This window comes from Tiliqua scincoides, chromosome 5 (assembly GCF_035046505.1).
Source record: "Tiliqua scincoides isolate rTilSci1 chromosome 5, rTilSci1.hap2, whole genome shotgun sequence".
NCBI classification, from domain to species: Eukaryota; Metazoa; Chordata; class Lepidosauria; order Squamata; family Scincidae; genus Tiliqua; species Tiliqua scincoides.
This window is the reverse complement of record NC_089825.1, coordinates 57616008-57639324: the sequence shown is the minus strand read 5'-3', so window position 1 is coordinate 57639324 and position 23317 is coordinate 57616008. Positions and strand designations below refer to the sequence as shown.

The 23317-nt window shown below is 43.6% G+C and overlaps 1 protein-coding gene and 1 pseudogene across 1 annotated transcript in view; both read left to right on the top strand.

Moving 5' to 3' along the window:
- The window catches only part of LOC136651242 (putative tyrosine carboxypeptidase MATCAP2), a 158795-nt gene that overhangs the window by 70160 nt on the left and 65318 nt on the right, over window positions 1-23317 (top strand). The window contains exons 15-21 of the mRNA XM_066627464.1: window positions 3226-3262; window positions 4656-4730; window positions 8057-8229; window positions 13208-13266; window positions 14237-14296; window positions 15450-15546; window positions 20832-20908. Coding sequence (XP_066483561.1) covers window positions 3226-3262; window positions 4656-4730; window positions 8057-8229; window positions 13208-13266; window positions 14237-14296; window positions 15450-15546; window positions 20832-20908 — 578 coding nt within the window. The remainder of the gene's footprint in view (window positions 1-3225; window positions 3263-4655; window positions 4731-8056; window positions 8230-13207; window positions 13267-14236; window positions 14297-15449; window positions 15547-20831; window positions 20909-23317) is intronic.
- On the top strand, window positions 12433-12552 carry LOC136654970 (5S ribosomal RNA; annotated as a pseudogene).

Below are 23317 nucleotides of genomic sequence, written 5' to 3'. Positions count from 1 at the left end.
GGTGATGGAGCACAACTCAGAGTAAGGGGACTTATGTATCCTTACCCCGAGTAATGCCCCTGCCATCTCAATGGGGCTACTCGAATCTGTGCCATTGAAATTGCTGGCACAGATTCGAGCAGCCCGGTGTAATGCTGGGCTGCATAAGAGGGGCGGTTAGGATTTGTCCTAACTGGAGGCCAATCCCACCCACCCCCTCCTGGGCCTGATCCTCCTACCAGCTCATTCGTTGCCCCCCTCCCCTGCCCCCAAACACCCCTGTTCTGCCCTCCCCCAACCTCCCCGTACCAGCCACCCTTGGCCTGAGCTACCTTACCTTCTTAGGGCAGCAAGGAGGCTGGATGTGGCCTCTGTGGGCCAGCACGCACCTTCGCACCAGCCCAGCCAACTTCTGAAGAGAATCAAGTGTGCCTTATGACAGATTGACACACTCCTGGGTCGATGCAAGGGGTTTGCACTGGCTCATCTTCTTTTCAGGATTAACTCATGTGAACTCCATTTGTATTCAGGGTACCTTCAACTGTGTTAATGCAGTACTCTTCTTCTAACATATCTATTTGATGGATGGAAGCTCTTCCTGAGTTCCCTTTCCCTCCATTTTGTCCTGAAGCTTCTCACCTACTCAGTGATAATGTGTTTCTTCTTGGGTGTGATCAGCTCATGTTCTGTATCTATTAATGAGCGCTGTGGCCCATTGAACATTAGGGCACTAGATATTTCATGGCGGAATTGAGTGTCATTAGAAGAGGGAAAATGTTATCTTATTCTTGCTGGCCTGGGGAATCATAGTTCACCTGAATGCACTTAGTCCAACCTGGAGCTTTTTTACCTCTTTTTGCACCATTACATTTTATACTGCTTTTGTGGCTTTGGGAAGCAAATAGTTCATGAAGCAATAAGATAGCCAAGCAGATCCAGCACTACCTTTCCTCGAGCTTGCATACTTGAAACCAAGCATCCAAGCATCCAGAACTAGCATTCTCAAGGCTAGATAGGAAGATTTCTTCTCCTGGGTCAGCCCACTAATCCAGCTAAGTATAGTCAAAATATGTCACTCCAGGGCAGTGATTTTCAACCTTTTTCATCTTATGGCACACTGACAAGGTACTAAAATTGTTAAGGCACACCATCGGTTTTTTGACAATCAGCAAGGCCCACCATGCTGTTGGTGTGGGGCTCACATCCCCCAATGGTCCTACTAATAACCCCCCAAAACTCCTGCAGCACACCTGCAGACCATTCGTGGCACATCAGTGTGCCACGGCACAGTGGTTGAAAATGGCTGCTCTAGGGTTTCAGGTATTTCTGAGCCCTACCTGGAGTCACTAGGGAGGGAGTCTGGGATGTTCCCCCATGCAAAACAGGTGCTTCACCTCCCTATGGCAGCAGCTAATTCACCATATCCAAGACATTGTTGAAGAATCTACCCAAAACATGATTTGAACGGCCACTGTTTTTAAGTAAAAGACGTTACTGCAGAATCTCTAGGCAAAGGATACCACTTGTTTTATAGGAGGGCAAGTAGGGGATGCAACCGAGCTGATGGGGACCTTCTGGTTTCATTTATTAAAGACCCTGTTGCCTTTTGATATTGTCAATCAGGTAGTTCTTCATCAATGCAATCCTGATTCTCCCCCTCTCTTTTCTGAATACAGCAGTGTCCAAAAAAAAAAAATTCATCACCTATTTCATAATTTTTCTTGTGTCCCAAGTTGCTAGCTTGCAATGAGGAATTTCCCCTGCTGCATTTAAATCCACTACTGAATTGGGAAATGAGATCATCCCAGTGTCTTCCACCTGATTTCCTCTGCCTGCTGTAATGAGTTGGACCCCAGGTGTGCTGCACAGCAGTTGGAGGAGAGGGTAGGCAAGAGCAAATGGTGCAGAACATGAGGGGGAAACAGCAGCTGCTTCTTCCCCTGGTTCAGTAGGAGATTTCAAGCAGAATGTGGGGGATTTCTGGCCATATGAATAGGTTGCTTAATAAGGTGTCAGGTAGCTGTCACAAACATCACCCTTGGGGTAGGGAAGGACAAGGGGAGATTCCCAAATCAACCAAGATTTAACCCTCCTCCACCTACACCATCCTCCACAAACCCCCAAGAGCAATGTTTATTTATTTAGCATACTCCAAGCCCCAGGTCCTTTTAATATACATGTCCCTGGTTAATTATTGCACTCAATTTTCATATAAAAGATTTTTATTATAGTTTTAAGGGAGCTTCAATTGCTCCAATAACATATCTACATGAATTACAGTAGCTTAAAAACAAGAAAGGATCATATCTAAAAAGAGGCTAAAATTACCATCTTACAGGTTTATCAGCATTTCCTCCAGTATAAAAGCTGTTAGCCCCCAGCTCCCTTCCTCCTGCTGTGTCTTTTCAGGCACCCGTGCCCAGGTTTTATTCTTTAAGTTACTAATGCACTACACCTGGGTAACCAACACCCAACCTAATCCATCTTAAAGGGAAAGGGACTTGCCCCACCCCGTGACAGTAACTTGGATTCAGGTGAGAGAGATATTTTAAGGGTCAGTTTGCCAGCTCTTACATTGGCCTGAAACATTAGAAGACTGGCCCCTACATCCATCTTTCCAGTTTGGTGTATGGCTGTGCATTGCAGTAAATAAATATTAGCATGCAGCAGTAATTGTAACTATGCAGTGATCACTGATTTATTTAATGAAAACAAAAGTGTGGAAATGCTCCATTTGCCAAAAACCTGAATTGTAAATTGTTCAGATAAGTTGAGAGGATGAGTGGAGGGGGGCTGAAAGTGTAACTTACTTCCTTCCTTTCTTCTACTTCCCAACTTACTACATTTTGCTCTTTTTCAGAGTTCAGGTTTATAGTGTTAAGTCAATACTGGAAGATTTCCCCTTTGCAGTTGCACATGCCCAGAATGTTTGTTCTCTTACCTTGGAGCTGCATTGCTGCTACATCAGTACTGGAAAGGTGGATAGGATTGGGTCCTCAGTTAGCCTCATGGATGGGGCAGCTCTGCATGTTCCTCATAAACAATGCTGGCCCTGATCAAGAAAAGAAATTGTTGTGTTTCACTCCCATTGAAATGAGTGAGGCTTAGGTTTCCTGATCAACTTGGCCCTTTTATTTCAGTCATTGAGACATTGAGTTGCTACCTCTATTTCTTGTTTAATTCTTATTATATTGGTCTGCAAACTCCATTTTTCCTCCCTTGTCTTCAATGTGTTTGATTATTTAGGTGGCTCTTCAAAGAACATTCTGAATCTGGCAAAAAGGTAAATAACACACATTTTGCTGTCTTAAAAGTTAAGACGTATTCCTGGATATATTTGGGGTGCTGATTCAAAAAATGGCATGTTTTACCCTATCATGTCTAGTTTCAGTGATACAGAATAGCCTTGTTACTGAATGGTTCAAGCAGCTTCCTTGTGAGGAAGCCTCTGCCATGGCTTAGGGCCCAATCTTAGTCTTTGCATGCCGGCTCACCACCGGCACGCACTGTTGCAAACGCGCCATAAGGCACATTTGCGGGCCCTAGCACTGGTGCGCCACCGTTTGGTGGTTACGCGGACCACTGAGCAGTGGAGAGGTAGGTGGGGCTATGGAGGGAAGTGGGGAGGAGGCATTCCAGGATGGGGGAGGTGGGAAGAGGGCAGGGAGGATGCATGCCGGGGGGGGGGGCGGGACAGGATAGCTCTACTGGATCCAGAGCCTCCGTCTCGGGCTGGCCACCTGACATGGAGGCTCTGACTTCTACGCTGACCTTTGGGTTGTTGTGGAATTGAGTAGCCCCATTGTGGGGTTACTCGGTTTACCCAATGGAAGGGACAAAAGTCCCCTTCTCCCAAGGAGGAGGCAGTGTCTGCCTAGAGCGCGCAGGATGCAGTGACAGCCATTTTCAGCACTGCTGCAGCCCCTTGTGTCGGGCAGCTCAGGATTGGGCTGTTAGTCTGTGACGTAGTCTGTGGAAGGGTGTGGTGATGGTGTCTGGCCTAGTTGTCTTTAAAAGAGTTTCCAACAGCTGATAAGTCAGGTGAGGGAGGGATAGTATTTGTGGTGACGCGCTGTGCAAGAGGAGTGGCATTTGGTGCACCATCTCAGGCTGGGACGTTTGGGGCCAACCCTGAACGAGGAATTTGATTAGTCTGATCTGGTATGAAAGTTAGAAACAATTTAATTCCTGCAAGTATTTAGTTGAGGCAAATGTCTAAAAGTGTGTTCAAGGTTTTTTTTCCAGAGCCATGTTTTATTAGTCCTTGAATTTCCTTTATTTTATATTTTTCCTACTCATGGTTTGTCATGAAAATGGAATCAATGGTGCTGTTTACTTTTAATTTATTTTGCTGAAAATAGTACACGGTTAAAAGAAAATGTGGCTAAGTGTTCAACTGTAACAAAAGTGAATTATGTAATATTTCATCATTGATCAATTGGTAGTTTCATACTAAAAAGCTTTTGAGCTTCTTGTGTCGTGCTTGTATATGTTGTCTGGATACATATAGAATAGAGTCATCTTTTAATTTGAATTTGAATGTGTATTTTAGCTAATGTAGATTTTAAATTTGCATACTATGGAGGATACTATGCAATATTTGTAGAGAGAATTATCATTTGTGCCAGGTGTACATTTGTGACAATACAGTTAATTAGTGTTTCTCCCATTTCTAGTATGGCTAGGAATCAGCAGAATGACAAGCCTGCATTTGTTATCTATGAACTGATTGGGAATGATGTCTGCAATGGGTAAGGTGTTAAGAAACAATGACTTGAAGGTGTATCCCCACTGAAGCTGCATTCTTTTTTTTTTAGCTTCTAGTGCCATATGCACTAAAGAACTCCCCATTAGACATCCCTGGTTCCTTCTACAATCCCCAAGATTCCTTGGAGTATGGAAATGACTGCTAAAGCAGTTTCAGGCTGCGTTCTTTTTTTAACCTTAAAAAAATGTGAAAGTGATGTTTCCAGCATGCTGCTAGGATGCTTCCAGCACAGTTATTTTAAAAATGACAAAATGGCATTCCTTCATTGAAATCTATTGTATGGAGATTGCCATGTTTTCACAACACATTGCATATACTATGGAGGCTGCCATGTTCCTGACAGGTTCTCCATTCGTTTTGATAGAAAATAGGCAGAAGCAATATAAGTAGCTCTAGATAGCTTTTTTTTTTTTTTTTTTAAGTTTGCAGCATGCTCAGGTCACGTTCTTTTTTTAGGTTCTAGCATGCTAGCCATGCTAGAATTCCTGCAAGTAAGCTTGAAGATAAAAAAGATGGCCGTCACCATGCTTACATCACTTGCACTTATTTTCTATCAAAATGAATGGAGGAAGCTGTTGGGAACATGGCAGCCTCCATAGTGTATGCAGTGCGTTGTGAAAACATGGCGACCTCCATATAGTGTCTCCCTCTCTTACCCCTCTTGGTCTCCCTCTTCCCCCCTCCATGCCTTCTGAGGCTTCTTTCTGTCTCTCTTCCTTCTGCAGAGGAGACACATGGGATCCACTATACATACAGCCGTCCCTTGTATCCACAGTTTTTGTATCTGTGTATCAGGGGGCTCCAGAATGGAACCCGTTCTGATACGGGGGGGGGGGGGGTCGACCTGTATCTCTATGAAAGCTCTCTGTAATTGGCAGGAAAGAATTGGCTGAAGATCGGTTTATTTCCACAGTATCATGCAAGCAAATAAACAAATACTGAAGGAAAATCTGCTTGAAATGCCATAGTACTGTATATAGTTCACTATACAACCGGCTTAGACATGGGGATGTAATCCTGTGGGTTTTATTATTTTTTTTCCACCCTTGCTTTGGCCTATTCACATTTAAATCCACTGCTTGTATGTATCTGATGGTTTTGCCTTCACTGTATGTACCCATTAATCTGCCATGAATGCGACCAGGAAGACTTGTCATTCCCTTTAATGTGCTAATGCCTACCTTCCCCTCTTCCTCTGATAGACCAGAATGTTTTTTTTTCCAGCAGCTTCTGCCACTTAATCCTTTCCTGCTTTATCTTTATTTCTGTTTTTCGATATAGTTTTCTCCTTTGGATGGTTTTCTGCACAGTTAGAGCCTGTGTTTCAAAATGGCACAAACTATATCACAATCCCTGGCTTTTGATTCAGAAAAGGGAATGTGTCAATTCTGCCAAAGGTAAAAAAAACATTAACATTTGGCTATGCTGAAATCTGGCCATGGTCCCAGGGGACACTGCTGCTCATTCATGTCACTTGTAATGACGATAACTTCCTTCACAAAAAGCACTGGGATTAACCCATTGCAGCAGCGGGGGAAGAAGTCAGGATGTGTATGGAATGCAATATTTAATCTGTAACATTTCAGGTTGTTTGCATCTCAGTAGACTTAAATCCATCCTTGGATTAAACTTTATCAAAAACTTTGCTGATCAACAAAAGGCTGGTTATACAAGAGACTGACGTCTTTGTTGCTCAGTCTAACCAGCAGAGAAGTGATTTCATAGGTATCAATACCCCATATGTTGGCTTTCCAAAATAATGAATATCCTGAAAAAAGCAGCATTAAGCTACATGTGGAGGGGGGGGAGGCAGAGGAGAAGGTGTGTTAATGGTGGCTGTTTTGCAAAATGGCTAATGAAATCTAGTGTCTCACTATATGATTGAAACCTAGTAATCTGGAATTTAAAGCCCTTTTGATTGCAATAAAATCATCTGTTTCCTGTTGAGATAAGCACTGCGGCTCGCCACACTTGCAGAATCATGCCTCAGCCAAAGCACAGAGAAAATGTCAATTTGTCATGCCAATGTGGCAAGCGAGAGACACTGAGAGAAAATGCGGACATTTGTAAGTGACAACGATAACAAAATTGGCCACTCTTGCACTTTCCCAGTGGAGCCCAAATTGCAATGTCCAAATGGGGACGGTGCACAAAAATACAGACAGATGGTACACAGCTCACAGCTTACCAAGACACAAATGTAGGACAGAAAAAAAAATAAAACAGGAAGCTTTAAAAAAAAAAAAAAGAATTCAGAGAGGAGAGTCCTTTTTAAAGGGGGGGGAAGCAAGATGGTTAGATTAGCTGGTTCTCTGTAATGGATTATTTCTACAGCTTTCTTCTCCTGATGCTGTATTTTATCTTTGACGTAAAGGGATGATAAGAGGAGGGAAACAAGAGCTGACTGATTGGGGCCAGAGGCAATCTGGGCTTTGAAATAAGGGACAACTGAGAGATGTGATGGAAAGAGATTAAACTTCCTTAATAGTAAATCAACCATTCTAGAGCCTTTGCTGCCAAAGTGCCCACAGTTCTGGAAAAGCTTGGCTTTGTAAGCCCTTGTGTTAACTGCAGTGAGGCAGCCTGCAGGTGTGGATGGATTCGGTTGTTAATGTTTAACTCTGCAGGATCTTTTGTGTTTAAGGAAATATCCCAGCTTTCTTAAGCCAACCAGGGTTGGCCTCAGAGGTTGGCCCTCTCAGATACTGGCTGAAGGTCCCTGCTGTCAGAGGATGCACTTGGCTAGGGGGCTCAGCAAACCATCAGGGGGCAGGCAGGAGGGCTCAGTGCAGGGCTTTGTCCCAGAATCCACTGCAATCTGGTGCTGGTGAGAGTTGCCACCTGCTGCCCCCCCCACCCGGATAATCAATATCAAACTCCTGATGACTACTGAAACAATCCTGAAGATTTTAACAAAGCCTTCTCCCTGGTATAATGACATTACATCATGTTGGAAAAGAAAATCTCCAGGAAGTTGGCAACTCAAGCACCATCACCAAAGTCAACATTGGGCACTGAGTGTGCTCGGTTCTGTTGAAACTTTGAATAGGTCCCTATGATGATCATATTCTATCACCCAGTCTAAGCCGCCTCAATTTGTGGCCCAATAATTGATACAAATTGATACATGTCTGGCATACTGGTTTTGCTGCCAACCTGGGATAGTAAAAATGGGTTTGTCGAGCACCTAATTTACAAACTTCCAATAAGCTCCACATCCCCCATATAGGCCAGCACATATCCAAAAGGAGATAGTTGACATAGTTTGCTCTCACTAGCCATCATTAACCACTTCTTTCTCTTTCATAGGTACCCTAACACTGTGAAGCACATGACCCAGCCGGAGGAAATGCGCTCCAATACTATCCAGACTCTGCAGTATCTCGACACTCAGCTTCCCAAAGGGAGCCATGTGCTTCTTGTCGGTTTGGTTGATGGTCGCTTCTTATGGGATAACTTGCATAATAGATTCCATCCTCTTGGTAAACATTCCAGCTTCTTTTTTCTTTTTCCTTTGGCATGAGACTGACTCAACAGGCAATGGTTTTAAAAGTGCTGGGCTTCTGAAGATATCTCTGTGCTGCTAGTTCTTTCCCCTTAGTTCAAAATTTGCCTTGGACCGCTGCACCTACATTTGTTTTAGACCAGCCATTTTCACCAGGTGTGTTGAGGCACACTGGTGTACCACAAAGGTCTGCAGGTGTGCCACAGGAATTTGGAGAGCAGTGTTGAAAATCACTGAAAAACTCTTCCGGATTCTGCCGCTATGTTTCTAGGGCAACTGTCTGTAGTAACAAATTGTTTGTCATAAGAACATAAGAAGATCCTAGCTGGATCACGTCAAAGGCCCATCTAGTCCAACTTCCTGTATCTCACAATGGCCTACCAAATGCCCCAGGGAGCACACAAGACCACAAGAGACCTGCACCCTGGAACCACTTCAGTGCATCTGGCATTGTGAGGTGGCTTACTTCTCTAAAACCAGGAGGCTGCACATACCCATCATGGCCTGTGATGGTCTTTTCCTCCATAAATCTGTCCAGTCTCCTTTTCAACTTGACCCTTTTCAACTTTTCAAGGCATCTTGTCCAGGTGCCATCACCACATTCTGGGGCAAGGAGTTCCACAGATTAATTACACATTGGGTAAAGAAATCTTCTGGTGGAGGAAGAGGGACAGACAATTCATTAATGCAGATAGTTGTCTTGGAAAAAGAGCCACAGAACCTGGAAGAGTTTCTGGAAGCTGGAAACAACATCACAAGATGCAAAGGAGACCATAGAGGTCAATGTGCCATGAGAAGAAAAACATTGAAAATCGCTGTTTTAGACAGAAACCACGTATACGACAGCTTCCAAATAACAGCGTTGGCAGCCATCAGCCCCTGGCAAGGTCAGGCCCATGGATGTTTGAAGGGCATCCCAAGCCTGATCCCCACTCCATCTCCCCACTGATAGTTCACACTGAGATCCTTACAAGTCAGTGAGGCTCAAGCCCATGCACCTGCAGTTCCAGGAAGGAGACAGAGGAGCAGTGGAAGAACTGTTGACCGGTCACTTGCCCACCACACCACATATAATCCAAGGTCCTGTCACAGCAGTTGCTTTAAAACAAATGAACAAATTGTATGAAATCAAGGTAGTTTTGAGTAAGTTAAAAATAGAGACCATATCCAGGATTCTGATTTAGGTACCACTTTTATCTGATGCAGGAAAGCTGCTCTACAGGATACCAATCAAACATGAACGTCAATTAATATGAAGCACGTCATGGGAAAACTGTTATCTATTTTACTTAGCACTGGAATATAGCTCACCCACGCACAAGAGAGATGTGCTTCTATCTCCAACAGGAAATATTATTTCCACTTTTAAAGTCGGGCTACCTGAGGTATAAAAAGTGAAAGCGATGATTGTATGCAGTCACCTTTAATCTTCCTCCTTGATGTGAAATGGCTAAATTTGTTTTGGAGAGTGAAAGGCTTGTTAATGGATAAAGCATAAGTCATTCACCCCTGGGATTGAACTGACTATTACATGACTCAGTTCTCTTGCGAGCTCAATTGCTGGAGAACAGGCAGAGAAAGATGGCTGTAAATGCGGGAGGACAAGGGGGAGAGTCTGTGGTTTGGGGACTGAAATGCTGCTGTGGAGACTTACTGTCACTTGTATTTGTTTCCACCATGTTTAGGCCCAAACCTTTGATCTGCTGATCGCTTGACAAAGTGGCATAAATGAAGGGAAGTTTGAAGGGAAGTTTGAAGGGAAGTTTTTTTTAATTTTTGGAAAAAGGAGAATCAGTAGCCTTAATGCCCATCTCGTCCTATGTGAACTTGCCTGACGCTCTCAAGAGGACCAGTGTGGTGATGCGGTTAGCGAAGTGCTTCCCAAACTCTTATGCCACAACTCACCTCGTCCTCTGCAGTGGGCCGTGATGCGATGCTCCCTGTAATGCTGCAGTGCTTTCTTGGGAGCTCCTAGAGGCAGCTTCTTGGTCACACCAGGCCTGCAACCCACTGTATTGGCCTCTCTGGGTCCCAGAATGCCCCGCAGAAGCAACTTCTGGTCAAACTGAAAGTTGCATCCACAACCCAAAAGTTGCTTCTGGTTGCTTCCCCCAGCCATTCTGGGGCCTGAAGAGGCCAATGGAGTGGATTGTGAGACTACCACAACCTGGAAGCAGTCTCCAAGGGCTCCCAAGAAGGCACTAAGGTTCTACAGGGAGCATTCCATCATGGTCCAGCACACATGGGTTTGTGATCTACCACACATAGGGTCACTACCCACAGATTGAAGATCCACATCCAGGCCCACTGGAGGTCTATGTGACCAGGCTACCCTTTGAACCTTCAGTAGAAGTGGCAGAGAAAATGTCCAAAGTACTATTAGGGGGCAGGCAGGGAACACCATGGGGAGGGGGCAGTACAGGGATTTGCCCTGGGGCCCCCAGCAGCCTGGTGATCTCACTGTCTTGAGTTACTTGGGTGGAAGAAAGGCTTATTAAACAATAATAGGATCAGTTTCAGTGGCCCTGCACTGCATCTGGAAACCATTAGAGTTATGACAGGTGGGCGCAACAAACATGGCCTTATCTGTCCTGGCATCTAAATTGTGGAAGGTCCTCCATGGGGAAAACTGCCAGATCTCAGTTTGGAGTCCTACATCTCCGTTTCAGCAGGTGTCTTGCTGCTGCTTTTGATTCTGTTGTTATGCTTGTTCCGGTTTTTATTGCGATATTTTACAGGCTTATTTTTTAGGATATTTATGGTGAAGGGTGATGTGGTGTTTGGTTGTTCATTTAAAAAACAAATTCTTATAAAAATAGAGAAATGGGGTAAATGTGTCTAAATGAATAAATACACACACAGAGTGTGTATGCATGAAAAATGTTTAAAGAGACCTGGAATTATTTGGTTGGGATTTTTCCTTCAAAGTGGAATTGATGGAATTGTGATGCTGCTTTTCAAAACTCAGTTCTGAGGGTTTCAAATATGTGCATGAGAAATGTGACTGGTGGGGGGGGGGTTCAGATGTTTGTGGGAAGCAACTGAGCATGTTGTTGTTGGAGGCATGGCTTCTGCATAGTGTGGACTTGTTGTGTGAATCAGCCTGGAAGATGATGGCTTTGTGGCAGCAATCAGAAAGGCAGGGCTGGCCCAACCATGAGGCCAATTTAATCTACTGCCTCAGGCAGCAGCTTGGAGGGGATGCCCATTTCTGTCTGCCTACTTGCCTCCACTACTGTTCCTTCAGCTTCCTTGAATGGAAAAGAAGAGGACACAGAGGAAGTAGAAATGTGTAGGGGAGGAGAATATCAAGCTGACCATTGGAGAGTGAGATGAGCAGAGAGGCACTCTCTCTGGGTATGGCTGGCAGCATTTGGCATACTGCCCCGGGTGTCAGGATGTCTTTGGCCAGCTCTGCAAATAGTAATGAACCGGTCCTGCAAGAGCCTGGTGAGGTTCAAATCCTCACTTGGCCATGGAAGTTGCTGACTTGAACAGGAGTGTCTCCTCTCGCCCTCCCCACCCTTTAGGAGAGGGATCTCCAAACCCTGGCCCAGGGGCCAGATGCGGCCCGCAGCGAACCTCTATCCAGCCCGCGGCCAGCCTCTTGTCCCCTGAAAGCCTCTGGCCCACTCGACTGAACATGACCAGAGCTGTGCTCTGATTGCATCTTGTTCTGAGGGTTGGAGAGGCTGAGTGAATGAGCCCTAGTGTTGGCATCCTTCAGTTTCGGAAGACTACGGCATCGCGCTCTGAATAGTGGCTCTGGAACAGCGTCCTCTCCAGTGCACGAAGCCTGGGTAAAGTAGATATGGAGGATAGACTGTTACCCATGCAGCAAATCCCCCCTCTCCACGTCGCTGAAATGGTCCAATGGAAAGGCAGAAGCCAATACGGTTGGTTCCAGCGGCGTCGCAGGAGTTGCCAGAACGTGACTGTGTTCAGCCATGAACTGCCTCAGGGACTCCGGCTCCTGATTTTGCCTCAAGGTTGACTCCTGAAGCCTTTTCCATAACTGGATGTAGCCACAAGGCAGTGGAGGTTTGGGATCAGAGTTTTCCTTCTCTCAGATGAGCTGCCTTCCCAGGCTGACGAGTCCCATCTACCCGGTGGCTGTTTAGTCGCCTCTTACGACAAGTACAGCCAAACTGAGGGCCTATTCTTATCCCCAGCCCCCAGGGGTAGCAGCAACTGTTACCCTGCACATGCCCGATCTCGTCTGATCTCGGAAGCTAAGCAAGGTCAGGCCTGGTTAGTACTTGGATGGGAGACTGCCTGGGAATACCGGGTGCTGTAGGCTTATACCATAGTCTTTCGAGACTGAAGGTTGCCAACCAACCAGCGAATGAGCCCACTCATTCGTTTATTCATTCATCTAAGTTCCATCTCTAATTTATTTATTTAAATTTTATATTTAAAAATTTTTCTGACCCTCAGCGCTGCACCAGATATTTCATGTGGCCCTCTGGCCAAAAAGTTTGGAGACCCCTGCTTTAGGACATAGTTACTATGAACATAAAGGGCCCTTCCTGAAACCATTGGAGGAAGACTGGAAAATAAGTTGATGAATGTGTGCACAGCTTTGCTAAGACTAAGGAATCCTGAACTGAGTTGCTTCAGATTTTGGAATCAAATGTTCTGTCCAAACAGGCAGAATCCTTTCTCCACTGTCACACCCTGTCTCCTATGCCTGTTTTCTCCCTTGGTAGCTTCATAGGAACTGTAGTGTATGCATCTCAAAATAGCCACAATTGCAAACAAGTACGGTGACACTCATTAAAGATAGTAGGAAGAGCCTGGGAATGAGGCAGAGTTGGAGGGTTGGCTACCTTTCTGTACGTACTAGTTTGACTCCTGAATACACATAGTATAATCCTTGTCATGTGCATGGTGAATTTCTAGCAAGAAACACGATGGGTTTCAACATCAAGTTTGAAAACATTTCTGTTTTCCAGGCCAACTAAACAAAGATGTCACTTATGAACAACTGTACAAGTTTCTTGGTTGCCTTCAGGTACGTTGTCCAGATATCTCATATAAGTATGTTTTTAGGCTGAAAGATGAAAAATAAATTAGACAATTTGTTCTGTCTCATTTGTATGAAGTCTATATGATTCAGACCTGCATAAGGACCTTCCTTTAGAAGAAGGGAAGGTGTACAGTGATCAGTGGGCAAGAATAATCATTCGGGCAAACAATTATAACTGTTTTAGCAAGATGGCGAGCTAACATTTGTAGCTTTTAGCTGGCCTGATCTTCTCATGAGGTGGCATTTTGTAAAGCGCAACCAGAAGGTATCTTTTTTTCCCCTTTTGTATCCTTCTGTTCTTGAACAGCACACTTACTGTAGTGTTGCTCAAGGCTGAAGCAAATATATTAGGCTCCACAGGGCCAGAGTGCACTTGGGAGGAAAAGTATATAATTTTAATATTTATTTTATTTATTTTTCACATTTTTATACCATGCTTCCTCTAAGGAGCTCAGAGCGGTATACATGACTACCTCCCTCCTTTTGTCCTCACAACAGCCCTGTGGAGTAGATGAGACTGAGAGTGACCGGCCCAAGGTCACCCACGAAGCTTCATGACTGAGTAGGGATTCAAACCTGGATCAGTCCAACTTCCAGACCACTGCAATGTCCTGACTGTCTTTAAAGCTTTTGTAGGCCAACCCTGCCTTGCTATTCATATGAGCCATTTATTGACTACCAGAGGATTAGTTTTCAGATATCGATCTTTATATATGCATTCAGAACAACTCTTCCCTGAATTTCAGTTATGCGTCTGAATTATCCTGTTCACTGTATGTGCTCCATCTGGTTCTGAAAACGTTAACATCCTACAATGTTAACAACAATCCACCCATCCCACTTTTCCATACTTTTGATGATCTGATGTTTTGTGTATCTCCTTATGCCAGTCAGATGATCGAGGCTGTTTCACACACCATGAATAGCTAAAACATTATTTTTCACACTCCTTCAGCTCTCCCCTTGCGTTGGCTGGATGTCTTCAAACAGCACTCTTCGGGACATCACCTCAGAGGTATGTTTCAACAGAGAAGTGAAAGTATCGTATTTCAAAATATATTTGCATGGTTTATATTTAAACACAGTATTTGGGATCCTTTTTTGAAAATTAAAAATACTTTTATTCCTTTTGCTAGAATTACCAGGCCTCCTGAACTCTAATTTCATTGTTTTAGATCAGTGGTCTCCAATGCTACCTAGGTTGTTTTGCTTTACTTAAGAAGAATCCTAGACCAAAGACGCATCTAGTCCTGTTTCTCTGCTGAAAGGGCAGCAGTGCGATAATTGGTCTCTCCCATATCTTGAAAATATGATCAAGATTGACACATTTTTCTTTTTGGTCACTCGCAGCTAATGAGTTTATATGTGAGAACAAAGTACTTCTTTCTGGTCATCATTTGCTTAATGATATCACTTCCTGCTTGACAATGCCACTTCCGGCCGCCAGCAGGTGCCATGAATGCTATTCAGCCCACTTTATGAAATGAGTTTGACATCCCTGATATACAGCTTCAAAATAAATTGGCAGGACTTTACATCTGTATCACGCAGAATACTTTCTAGCCTTCAACCTAATATGCTAGTTTTCCATCTGCAAGGGAAATTTGCACATAGAGGTGCTTGCACTTTGGGATGGGGGAGCACCTGTTTGCATTTTGAGGTAATACAGTCACCCAGAAGACAATATTGTGTACCACCCTAAACAGCAATCTCCAAGTGTATTAAATGAAAAGTGTGACCTCTGAGGACTGCTGATTTCAGTTTTGCCAACATTGCCGCCTGAGAGAAATCTGAATAATCTCTCAGACAAGTGGTGATTGCACCTTTAACTTCGCTAGACATTTTTTGAAAAATCTGGTACCTGTGGTTGAACACTGAGTGTCTATTGAAGCTACATCTTTACAGCATACATTCCCAGTTGGTGTGTAAGCATAGCCAACTATTTGTACAGGAAACAGTTGAATTTTGTGACTTGCTTTTCAATATTTAATTACACTTTTTTTGGCTGCACAGAAGCCACAGCACTGTGGCACTACAAAGATCATATGTCATTTTGTTTGTATTATTTGGGAGCCGATTTGAACTCTTGCCAGGCAGTGAAGGATAAGAGACCTTGTCACATTAACAAAATCATATATTTCTGATGGATTATTATTTTTTTCCCCCAGAGAGCTTTTCAGCTTTCCAATGTCCTGAGAAATATAGCAAAGTCTGAGAAGTATGTTAATTTTGATGTCGCCTACATGGATTTTCCACTGAAAGAAAGTAAGTGTGCAAGTGCTGAACTACCATTCAGTGCATTGGTGAAGGGAGGGGAAGGAAGCACTGCTGATTCTCCACGATTCTTGAAGATTGGAACCCCACTTGTCTTTTGCATATCATGGCTTGAAAAAGCAGTCTGGCCAAGTTGATTCAGTTTTTAATAACTGTGGTCAATGCATCGTTGGAGGAAGGGCCAATGTTTGCCAGCCTCAGTGGCATTTGCTTTACCTGCAAAAGGTGTCTGGTTCAATTCCTGGTGGGCCTAGGAAAGGGTGGGAAACAATCCTGGCCTGTAACCCAGGATAATTGCTGCCAACCTGTGTTGACGATGCTGACCTAGTTGAACCAATGGTTTGGCTCAGTATAAAGCAGCTTTGTATATTCTTGGCTGTGATCTATAGGCCAAGCTTCAGTGGTGCAGCCCTCTTCACAAGGTGGAGTTCCCAGACCTTGCAGAGATTATGAGCTCCGTGTAGCTAAACCCTAATCCTCTCTGTAATGGAGAGCAATTACCAAAGGATGCCTTGTCAGAGGCTATATCGCAAAGCCTGACTCCTTGATCATATGACCAATATGACAACATTAAGAAGACATGAGAGCTCTGTGGGAAGAGCAGCTGGAACAAAACTCCTTTCCATTTCCTAATGGGAACTTACTGGTAACCTAGGCCTTATGTTTGTAGCCCAGTTCAGCATATTTCCATACAAAACATAATGTATCATCGCTTTGTTGTGGCACTTCAACTGTGTAGTATCCTGCCCTGTGGGATTCATCTGCCCTCTTCCATCTTCCCTATTGGTGTTTTGGCACCAGCTAAGATTTTTCTCATCCAACAGGCCTTCTCTTACAGTAGCGATGCCATGAGCCAAGAGCTCTCACTAAACTCTAACCAAAGTAATGCCATTTTAACATCAGTTCTGACTCTGGTCCTAAAATGATTGTTAGCAAGAAGCTGTGAGCCACCCCTGACCCAGTGCCTGGCTATTTAGTGCCCCAGTCCTTGAAGACCAGACAGACCTGGTCTGTGTTACCTTGCCAAAGCAACAACAAATAGGAGGGGTAAAGGGGGTGTTTGAGAGTGGCAGGAATGAAATTTTGCTGGACCCTTTGTCTATGCTTGTCTATCTTTGAAATGAGTATAAAAAGCTAACTGTGTCTAGCTACACTTGCACATGAACTGAGGCAACTGGCCTTCTTGCTGCCTTGCTTTGGTACCAGCAATAAACAAGCTGTTTTCTGCTATACCTTCCCTCAGAGTGTTAAATTGGGCTCTAGCACTCCGCGTAACAAACCTCACGCTGCCTTTGTGGGTTCAAGGGTAACAGTAGGAATGGTGACACCATCAGCAGAAATGCTCAGATGTTGCTTGTTAAACTTTTTCAAAGGACCTGAGCCAAGAAGAAGCATCAGGTTCAGAAGGAGGCAAACTGAGACATTTGTCTAGGGACATATGTGAATGTTTAGGCCATTGTCTTTCCCGAGAGCTATCTGAGAAACAGTATGTAAAATGTCATATTAACAGCATAATCCTATCCATGTCTACTCAGAGGTACATCCCATTGTGTTCAGTGGGCTTACTCCCAGGAAAGTATGTACAGTCATGCATCACTTAGCAACAGGGATGCGGGCGAGCACCGCTGTTGTCAAGCGAGTATTGACACTATACAAAACTTCCAAAGTCAAGGGGAAGCTGTGCTCTCCTTGCCTCCGGAGGCTTTTCTGAGCCTTGCACAGGCTCAGAATGCCTGAATCGTGCAAGAGACGTGACTTCCAGTTTCCTGAGGAAACTGAATGTCGCATGTCATACACAATTTTGGCATTCTGAGCCTCACAGAGACAGTGTATGGAAGCGCACTGCGAGGCTCAGAAAAGCCTCCGGAGCTGAGGAGAGCAGAGCAGGGTGTACAGGGACCAGCGGTGGTGTCGCATATGCAGCCTGTTGCTGGTCAGAGTGTTGCAAAGTGGCACTCACCTGTATTGGATTACAGCCTAAGGACCCGATCTGAACCAACTTTCCAGCACCAACACAGCCGCAATGCAGCCCTAAGGTAAGGGAACAAAAATTCCCTAACTTTGAGGAGGCCTCCATTGACTAGCCCTCCAAGATGCAGTGCACACCCTGTTGACATGGCTACATCGGCGCTCTAAAGTTGGATAGGATTGGGCCCTTAGGCTACTATCCATGCAACTTTACCTGGGTATAAGTCCTATTGAACACAGTTGGACATATTTTGAACTTAACATGCTTAGCCAGCACTCTAATGTGCCTCATATATCTGAGATACTTTTAAATCTCATTTTTCTACATTTGTTTTAAAACTATTACTACCCACTCCAAGTGCTCTGTCTGTTGAACAGCTGTTTGGGGGGGGGGGAAGAGTTGTTTGGTAGGACAAATGTACAGTGACCAGCAAGGCCAGCTCCAATACATGAACAGTTGGCAATCTGAGCCTGTATCCACACCCAGTCTGCTCATGAGGTTGCCAATCTGCCTAGGAACATGTGCACACAAGCCTGCTTCCGTGTGTGGGACTTCCTTGCAGGATTGGGGCCTAAGAGCTTTTAAAACTTACCACCCTCAGTAACTCAACATTCTTTTTTACTTTGTTATGCAATCATTCATTCTTTGCTTACGCTAAATTATTAAGGGAGCCAGTCACTTAAATCAAAACAATTCTGAACAGCCTCTCAATATTTCATAAGAGTCAATATCTGCTTGCTGATGAGCCGAATTACTTTAAAGTGCTAAATTTATTAAGTCAAATTTGGAGAGAAATCCATATAATTTTCTCCCTCCGCGATACGGGTAAATAGAAGCCAGTCACAGCAGAACACAGTCTTTTTCACAGCCCCATAAGCATGTTTGTGATTAAAGCCGCCTGCTTAAGAGACGTGTCAGTTGTCAGGTTTCCTTTCTGAGCTGCCTCTGCTCTAATCACTGACCTATTTTTCCATTTGCTTTTGCTAAAGTTGGCACAAACCTGTTTTTGAAGTTTCAAGCTATGAAATATTTAACAGCAGTTGCAATCTAAAATTTTGGCTTTGGATTAAGTCCTAATTCTTTTAGGGTTTGACAGTTCTGGCACTAATTTCATTGGGGACAAGGCTTCATCTAGTAGTTGAGGATGCTTATTAAGTGAGGCTATTTTCCAACTGTTCTTTTCTGTCAGGCTGAAATTTGGGTACTACTATTTCTGAAGTCCCCACAAAGCTACTTGAACTTCTAGAGGCAACATAATAGGATTCTGTGACTATGGGGACAAAAAATTCTGACAGCTGTTCTGCTACATGAGAAGGATGGAAAATAGATTGGGCCAGGGTGACCTCACACAATTGGGAAAAAGTTTGCTAGATGGGAAATGCACAATGGTTACCACTAAACAGTAATTTTAACACATTTTCCCTGTCAAAAGTCTGAGGAAGATATGTGGATATTTTTGGTCTGAGAATTCATTTTTGTCAATCTGAAGTATCCACTGACTTCTAGACCTTTCAGTAGTTTGTCTTGAATTGTTATAAGTTATTGTCATTTCATTATTACAGTTAATGTACAGTGTCACCAAGGCCAATGTCAGTGGCTGACCAGCTCAGGAACGGACCGAGGCCCCAAAGTTCCAACTGGCCTGCTCCTGAAGCCTGCCAGTGACACAGGGACCTCTGAGGAAACTGGGAAAGGAAAATGGGACAATCTCTGGTCACTCTTATCTCAGTGATTCAATGGCAATGAAAAGGACCATCATCCAGATCTGGATGGGTTGGAAAAGGAGAGAGGAGCCATCTCTGGATGTACCTTTCTTGGTGTTCAGGCAGCCCTGAAGCAGGAGCTCCAAACCACTCCACAGGGTGGGGGAGGAAACTGCATTCCAAAAACTACAATAATAATTCAACCAAATAAGTTGGAAAAAATTAGATTGACAGGGCTAGATCAGTAGCCAGAAACAACCTACTCTAGAACAAACTCAGAGGAGGAAATGAGAGAATGCTGATGGATGTCACCTCTTATACGAATGCTGATGGATGTCACCTCGTAGATCAGTTTCAACAAGCTATGTAGCACATGGAAACACAAGGAGCAGACCCAGCGTAAACCTTGATGCTCTGTCCCCATATTGACTCAGATTATATTGCTATCGGAACCAACAATATCAGCTATGCTAGCAGAAGCTCATGTACTGGCTTATCCTCCATTGTGATATGTGCTATGATATGCCAACAGTGACTTTCTGTTGTCTGTTTCACATAGACAGGGCACTTAAGCTAATCAAACCGTTTGTCATGTAAACAAACAAACAGGTCACATTCTTACATATAATACATGTAAGAATAAATGGACCCAGATCTGAAAGTTGAAGTGGTGACTTTCAGAAACTGCTGAGCAACCTTTTAATGTTTCAGGGCATCCTGTTGCAAACCTGAAAATCTTTCAAGACTTCTAGGAAGACTCAAATGTGGAAATGCTGAATTTGAACTAATCAGAATGTTTTTGATTCTAGTTCAAATAAGGACCAATCATTTTTACCATGTTACAGATTTGAGGCCAAATTACTAGAAATGTATAACATGCCCCCTCCCTTTTGAGTGTGGTTTGTTTTTTAAACAGCACATTGAAAGAGACTTAAAACAGTGCAAAACTACAGCACTGGGTGGAGCACTACAGCACTACAGATGGGTGGAGAGTTTTTTGCTGTTTGCCTCCTTTTGGTTTCCACCAATTACAGCCCCTCGCACTACTTTTATTTGGGGAGAAACCCCGCCTGTTGACTTTCTATGTGTAAGAGCTATGAGGTGGCCAAATTTCACAGATCAGATAAGAAACAGTAAAGATAGTTTAAAATGCAGTTTTAAAAATGTCCCTTGTTGAAAAGCAGTTTTCTCTTGTTTGAAGTCATTTTTTGTGCACCCATAACAGCCTCAATTTTCCCCCCTTTGCTGGTTTAGTTTCTATCAAAATGCAGGAGACACCACTGTGGTGTTTCTTTTCCTGGTTGAATGTAAATCCATAGTATATTAATAAAGTTACATGGTGTTCAAATCCCCATTTTCAACAATTGTATGTCATGTGTTCTGCCAACATTTATGTTCAACATGTTTGCCTTGCATAAATGCCTTGGAAAGTTTTAAATACTGCCTTGAAGGAAAGAGGCTAGAATATATTGGCTCCAACACTGTCTCATAGATCAACATTGTCCTCGTGTGCAGCTGTCATCCACTAAAAATACTGCCCGTGATATTGTATGTATGTGGTGTTTACTCAGGTGGATGCATAACCTGTGATTATCTGATTATAGTTGCTGAGACATGGCAGAAGGCTGGAGGAGAAGCCTGGCAGCTAATAGAACCTGTTGATGGATTTCATCCTAATCAGGTAAATGATGGGGAGAGAAACCATTTGTGATGTATACAGGTATCCCCCCACATCCGCGGATTCCATATCCACAGTTTCACTTATCTGTGGTTCTCCACCCCACTTGCTCATTATTTATCTGCCTTCCTTTGCAGTGCTCTTCATTTGCAGCCCTTCCTGCTACAGAATGCTAGAAGAGGAACATGAGAGGCAGTCGGCCAGAATGCAAGAGGAGAGACGGTTTCCTGCTTCCTATTACTGTGTTTCCCTGAAAATAAGACCTACCCCAAAAATAAGAGCTAGTATGTTTTTTGAGAATTGATGAAATATAAGACCTACCCTGAAAATAAGACCTAGTTGTGATCAGGGCCAGGACAGGGGGGCGGCGGCGGCAGAAGGAGTCCTCAGGTGGGGGCGGGTGTACAATGTGACCGGGAATGCTGCAGTCCCATGCGCGCCACCTAGAAAGCACCTGCTGTGCTGCCTTGGGCAGAGGACGCTGAGGAGGAGCTGAGGCGGGAAGCAGCAAGCGAGACAACCCTGCCTACCGGAACTGCGGCTCTCCACACATTCCAGGGAGTAAGTCCCATTAACTATAAAGGGACTGACTTCTGAGTAGACAGGCAGGCAGTACATTGTTGTACAAAAAAAAAAAAAGACCTACCATGAAAATAAGACCTAGTGTGTTTTTTTAAGCAATATATATATATATATATATATATATAAGACAGTGTCTTATTTTTGGGGAAACACAGCAGTGTTCTGGCTTACTCCCTCCTCTAGCATTCAGGCTGACTGTTTCTCACGTTCCTCCTCTAGCATTCTGTAACAGGAAAGCCTGCAAAGAAAGACAGATGAGAAACAACATTAACGGGAAGGGCTTGCATCGCATCACAATACTGCATGTATAAGGTTCACATTTATCTGCGGCTTTGGTGTCCAGGGAAGCAAGAATGTACATTTGGGGGGTGCCTGTATTTTGCAGAAACAGAAAGGGGCTTGGCTTAATAAAAAAGAGAGGCTAGTATTTGCTAAAGATGGAAAGGAAATTAGAGACCCCTTGGACAGGATCCAAATCGCAAATGGTCTGATTTTTTTTTTTTTTTTTTTTTTGTAAGGAGGCAATTTACTAAAAATTAAGTCACTAGAAATTTAACAGGATGATGCTAAGCTCTGCATGACCTTTTCTCCCTACACAGGGTTATTCTATGTATAAGAAGTAGTCAAGTGTGCAGTCTTGGCATGCAGCCTATTTTACTACAATTTTAGCTGCCTGTAAGCTAGTGCATACTAAAGCTTCGAAATACATAGTAGTTGTTACAAAACTCATTTTTGCCATTTTCACACATGAGGATATGCTTGTGAGCATGCGTTGTTCCTTACTTTGATATTATCTCCTTGTCTGAAAATTGAACACTTTGAATCTGTTTAGGAGTTTCAAAAATGGTGTGTTAATGGGCAAAAGATGTTTCAAATTGTCATTGATCTGGCCCATTAATGGAATGGCATTCTTCTGACTTCTTATAGTCACATAATCATTGAAAATCTCAGTGCAGCGTCAGAGATAAAAGTAGATCTATCTTAATAGGGCAAGAATGAAAAGGTAAAATTGTAGGTCAAAAATTTCAGATAAAGAAACCTGTATTAACTCGATGAGAGTTAAAAAGGCGACTAGGCGGCGACTGAGCTGTCTTTCAGAACAATTTTGCACTCCAGAAGGGTATCGAAGATGTCATCTGTGTCAATGAAATAGATCTGAGGAAACAGTATATTTTCTGAAGATGAGTGAGTTTTATAGAATTAATTTAACTCACATTAAGTTGGAGAAATATTCACCTAACGAATCATGAACTAGATTTTTGTCAGAGGCTCTCATGGGTAAGAAATAAACCCTCCCCTGAAAGAAATTCTGAACGCTGTCATTTAGGGGTAAAACAGTTAACAATATGGCTGACCTAGGAAGCAGTCTGTCACATCCTCTATTCTGAACAGAAGTATCCTTCCTGTGGCATAGCTTAGGCATCTGGCACCCAGAGGCACAAACGTTTTTAACACCCCCTTAACAGTAAAGCCTTAGAGTCTGTTTTTACTTTGTATGTGAACTTTGTCTCTTGAATGCAGGTATAGAATTTGATTGTTTTTCCTTGGTCCATTTTAATCTTCAATAAACCTTTTCCTTTTATTTCAATAAGCCAACCTGCTTAGTGCTTTGATCCACAGGCCATGCAGCCTCCCATCTCTGACACATTGCTCAGCCTTGCACGCTACCCAGAGATGGAGTGAGTGTAATCTGAGTGATTAATGGAGTGATAATCTGAGATTATATGAGGATGTGTGGGTGGAAAGAGGGGCCTACAAAGCAAGAAGATTGGTCAAGATGGTCCCCATCCTTTGCCTTCCTCAGGCTTTCTATTGGCAGCCAGACCCCAA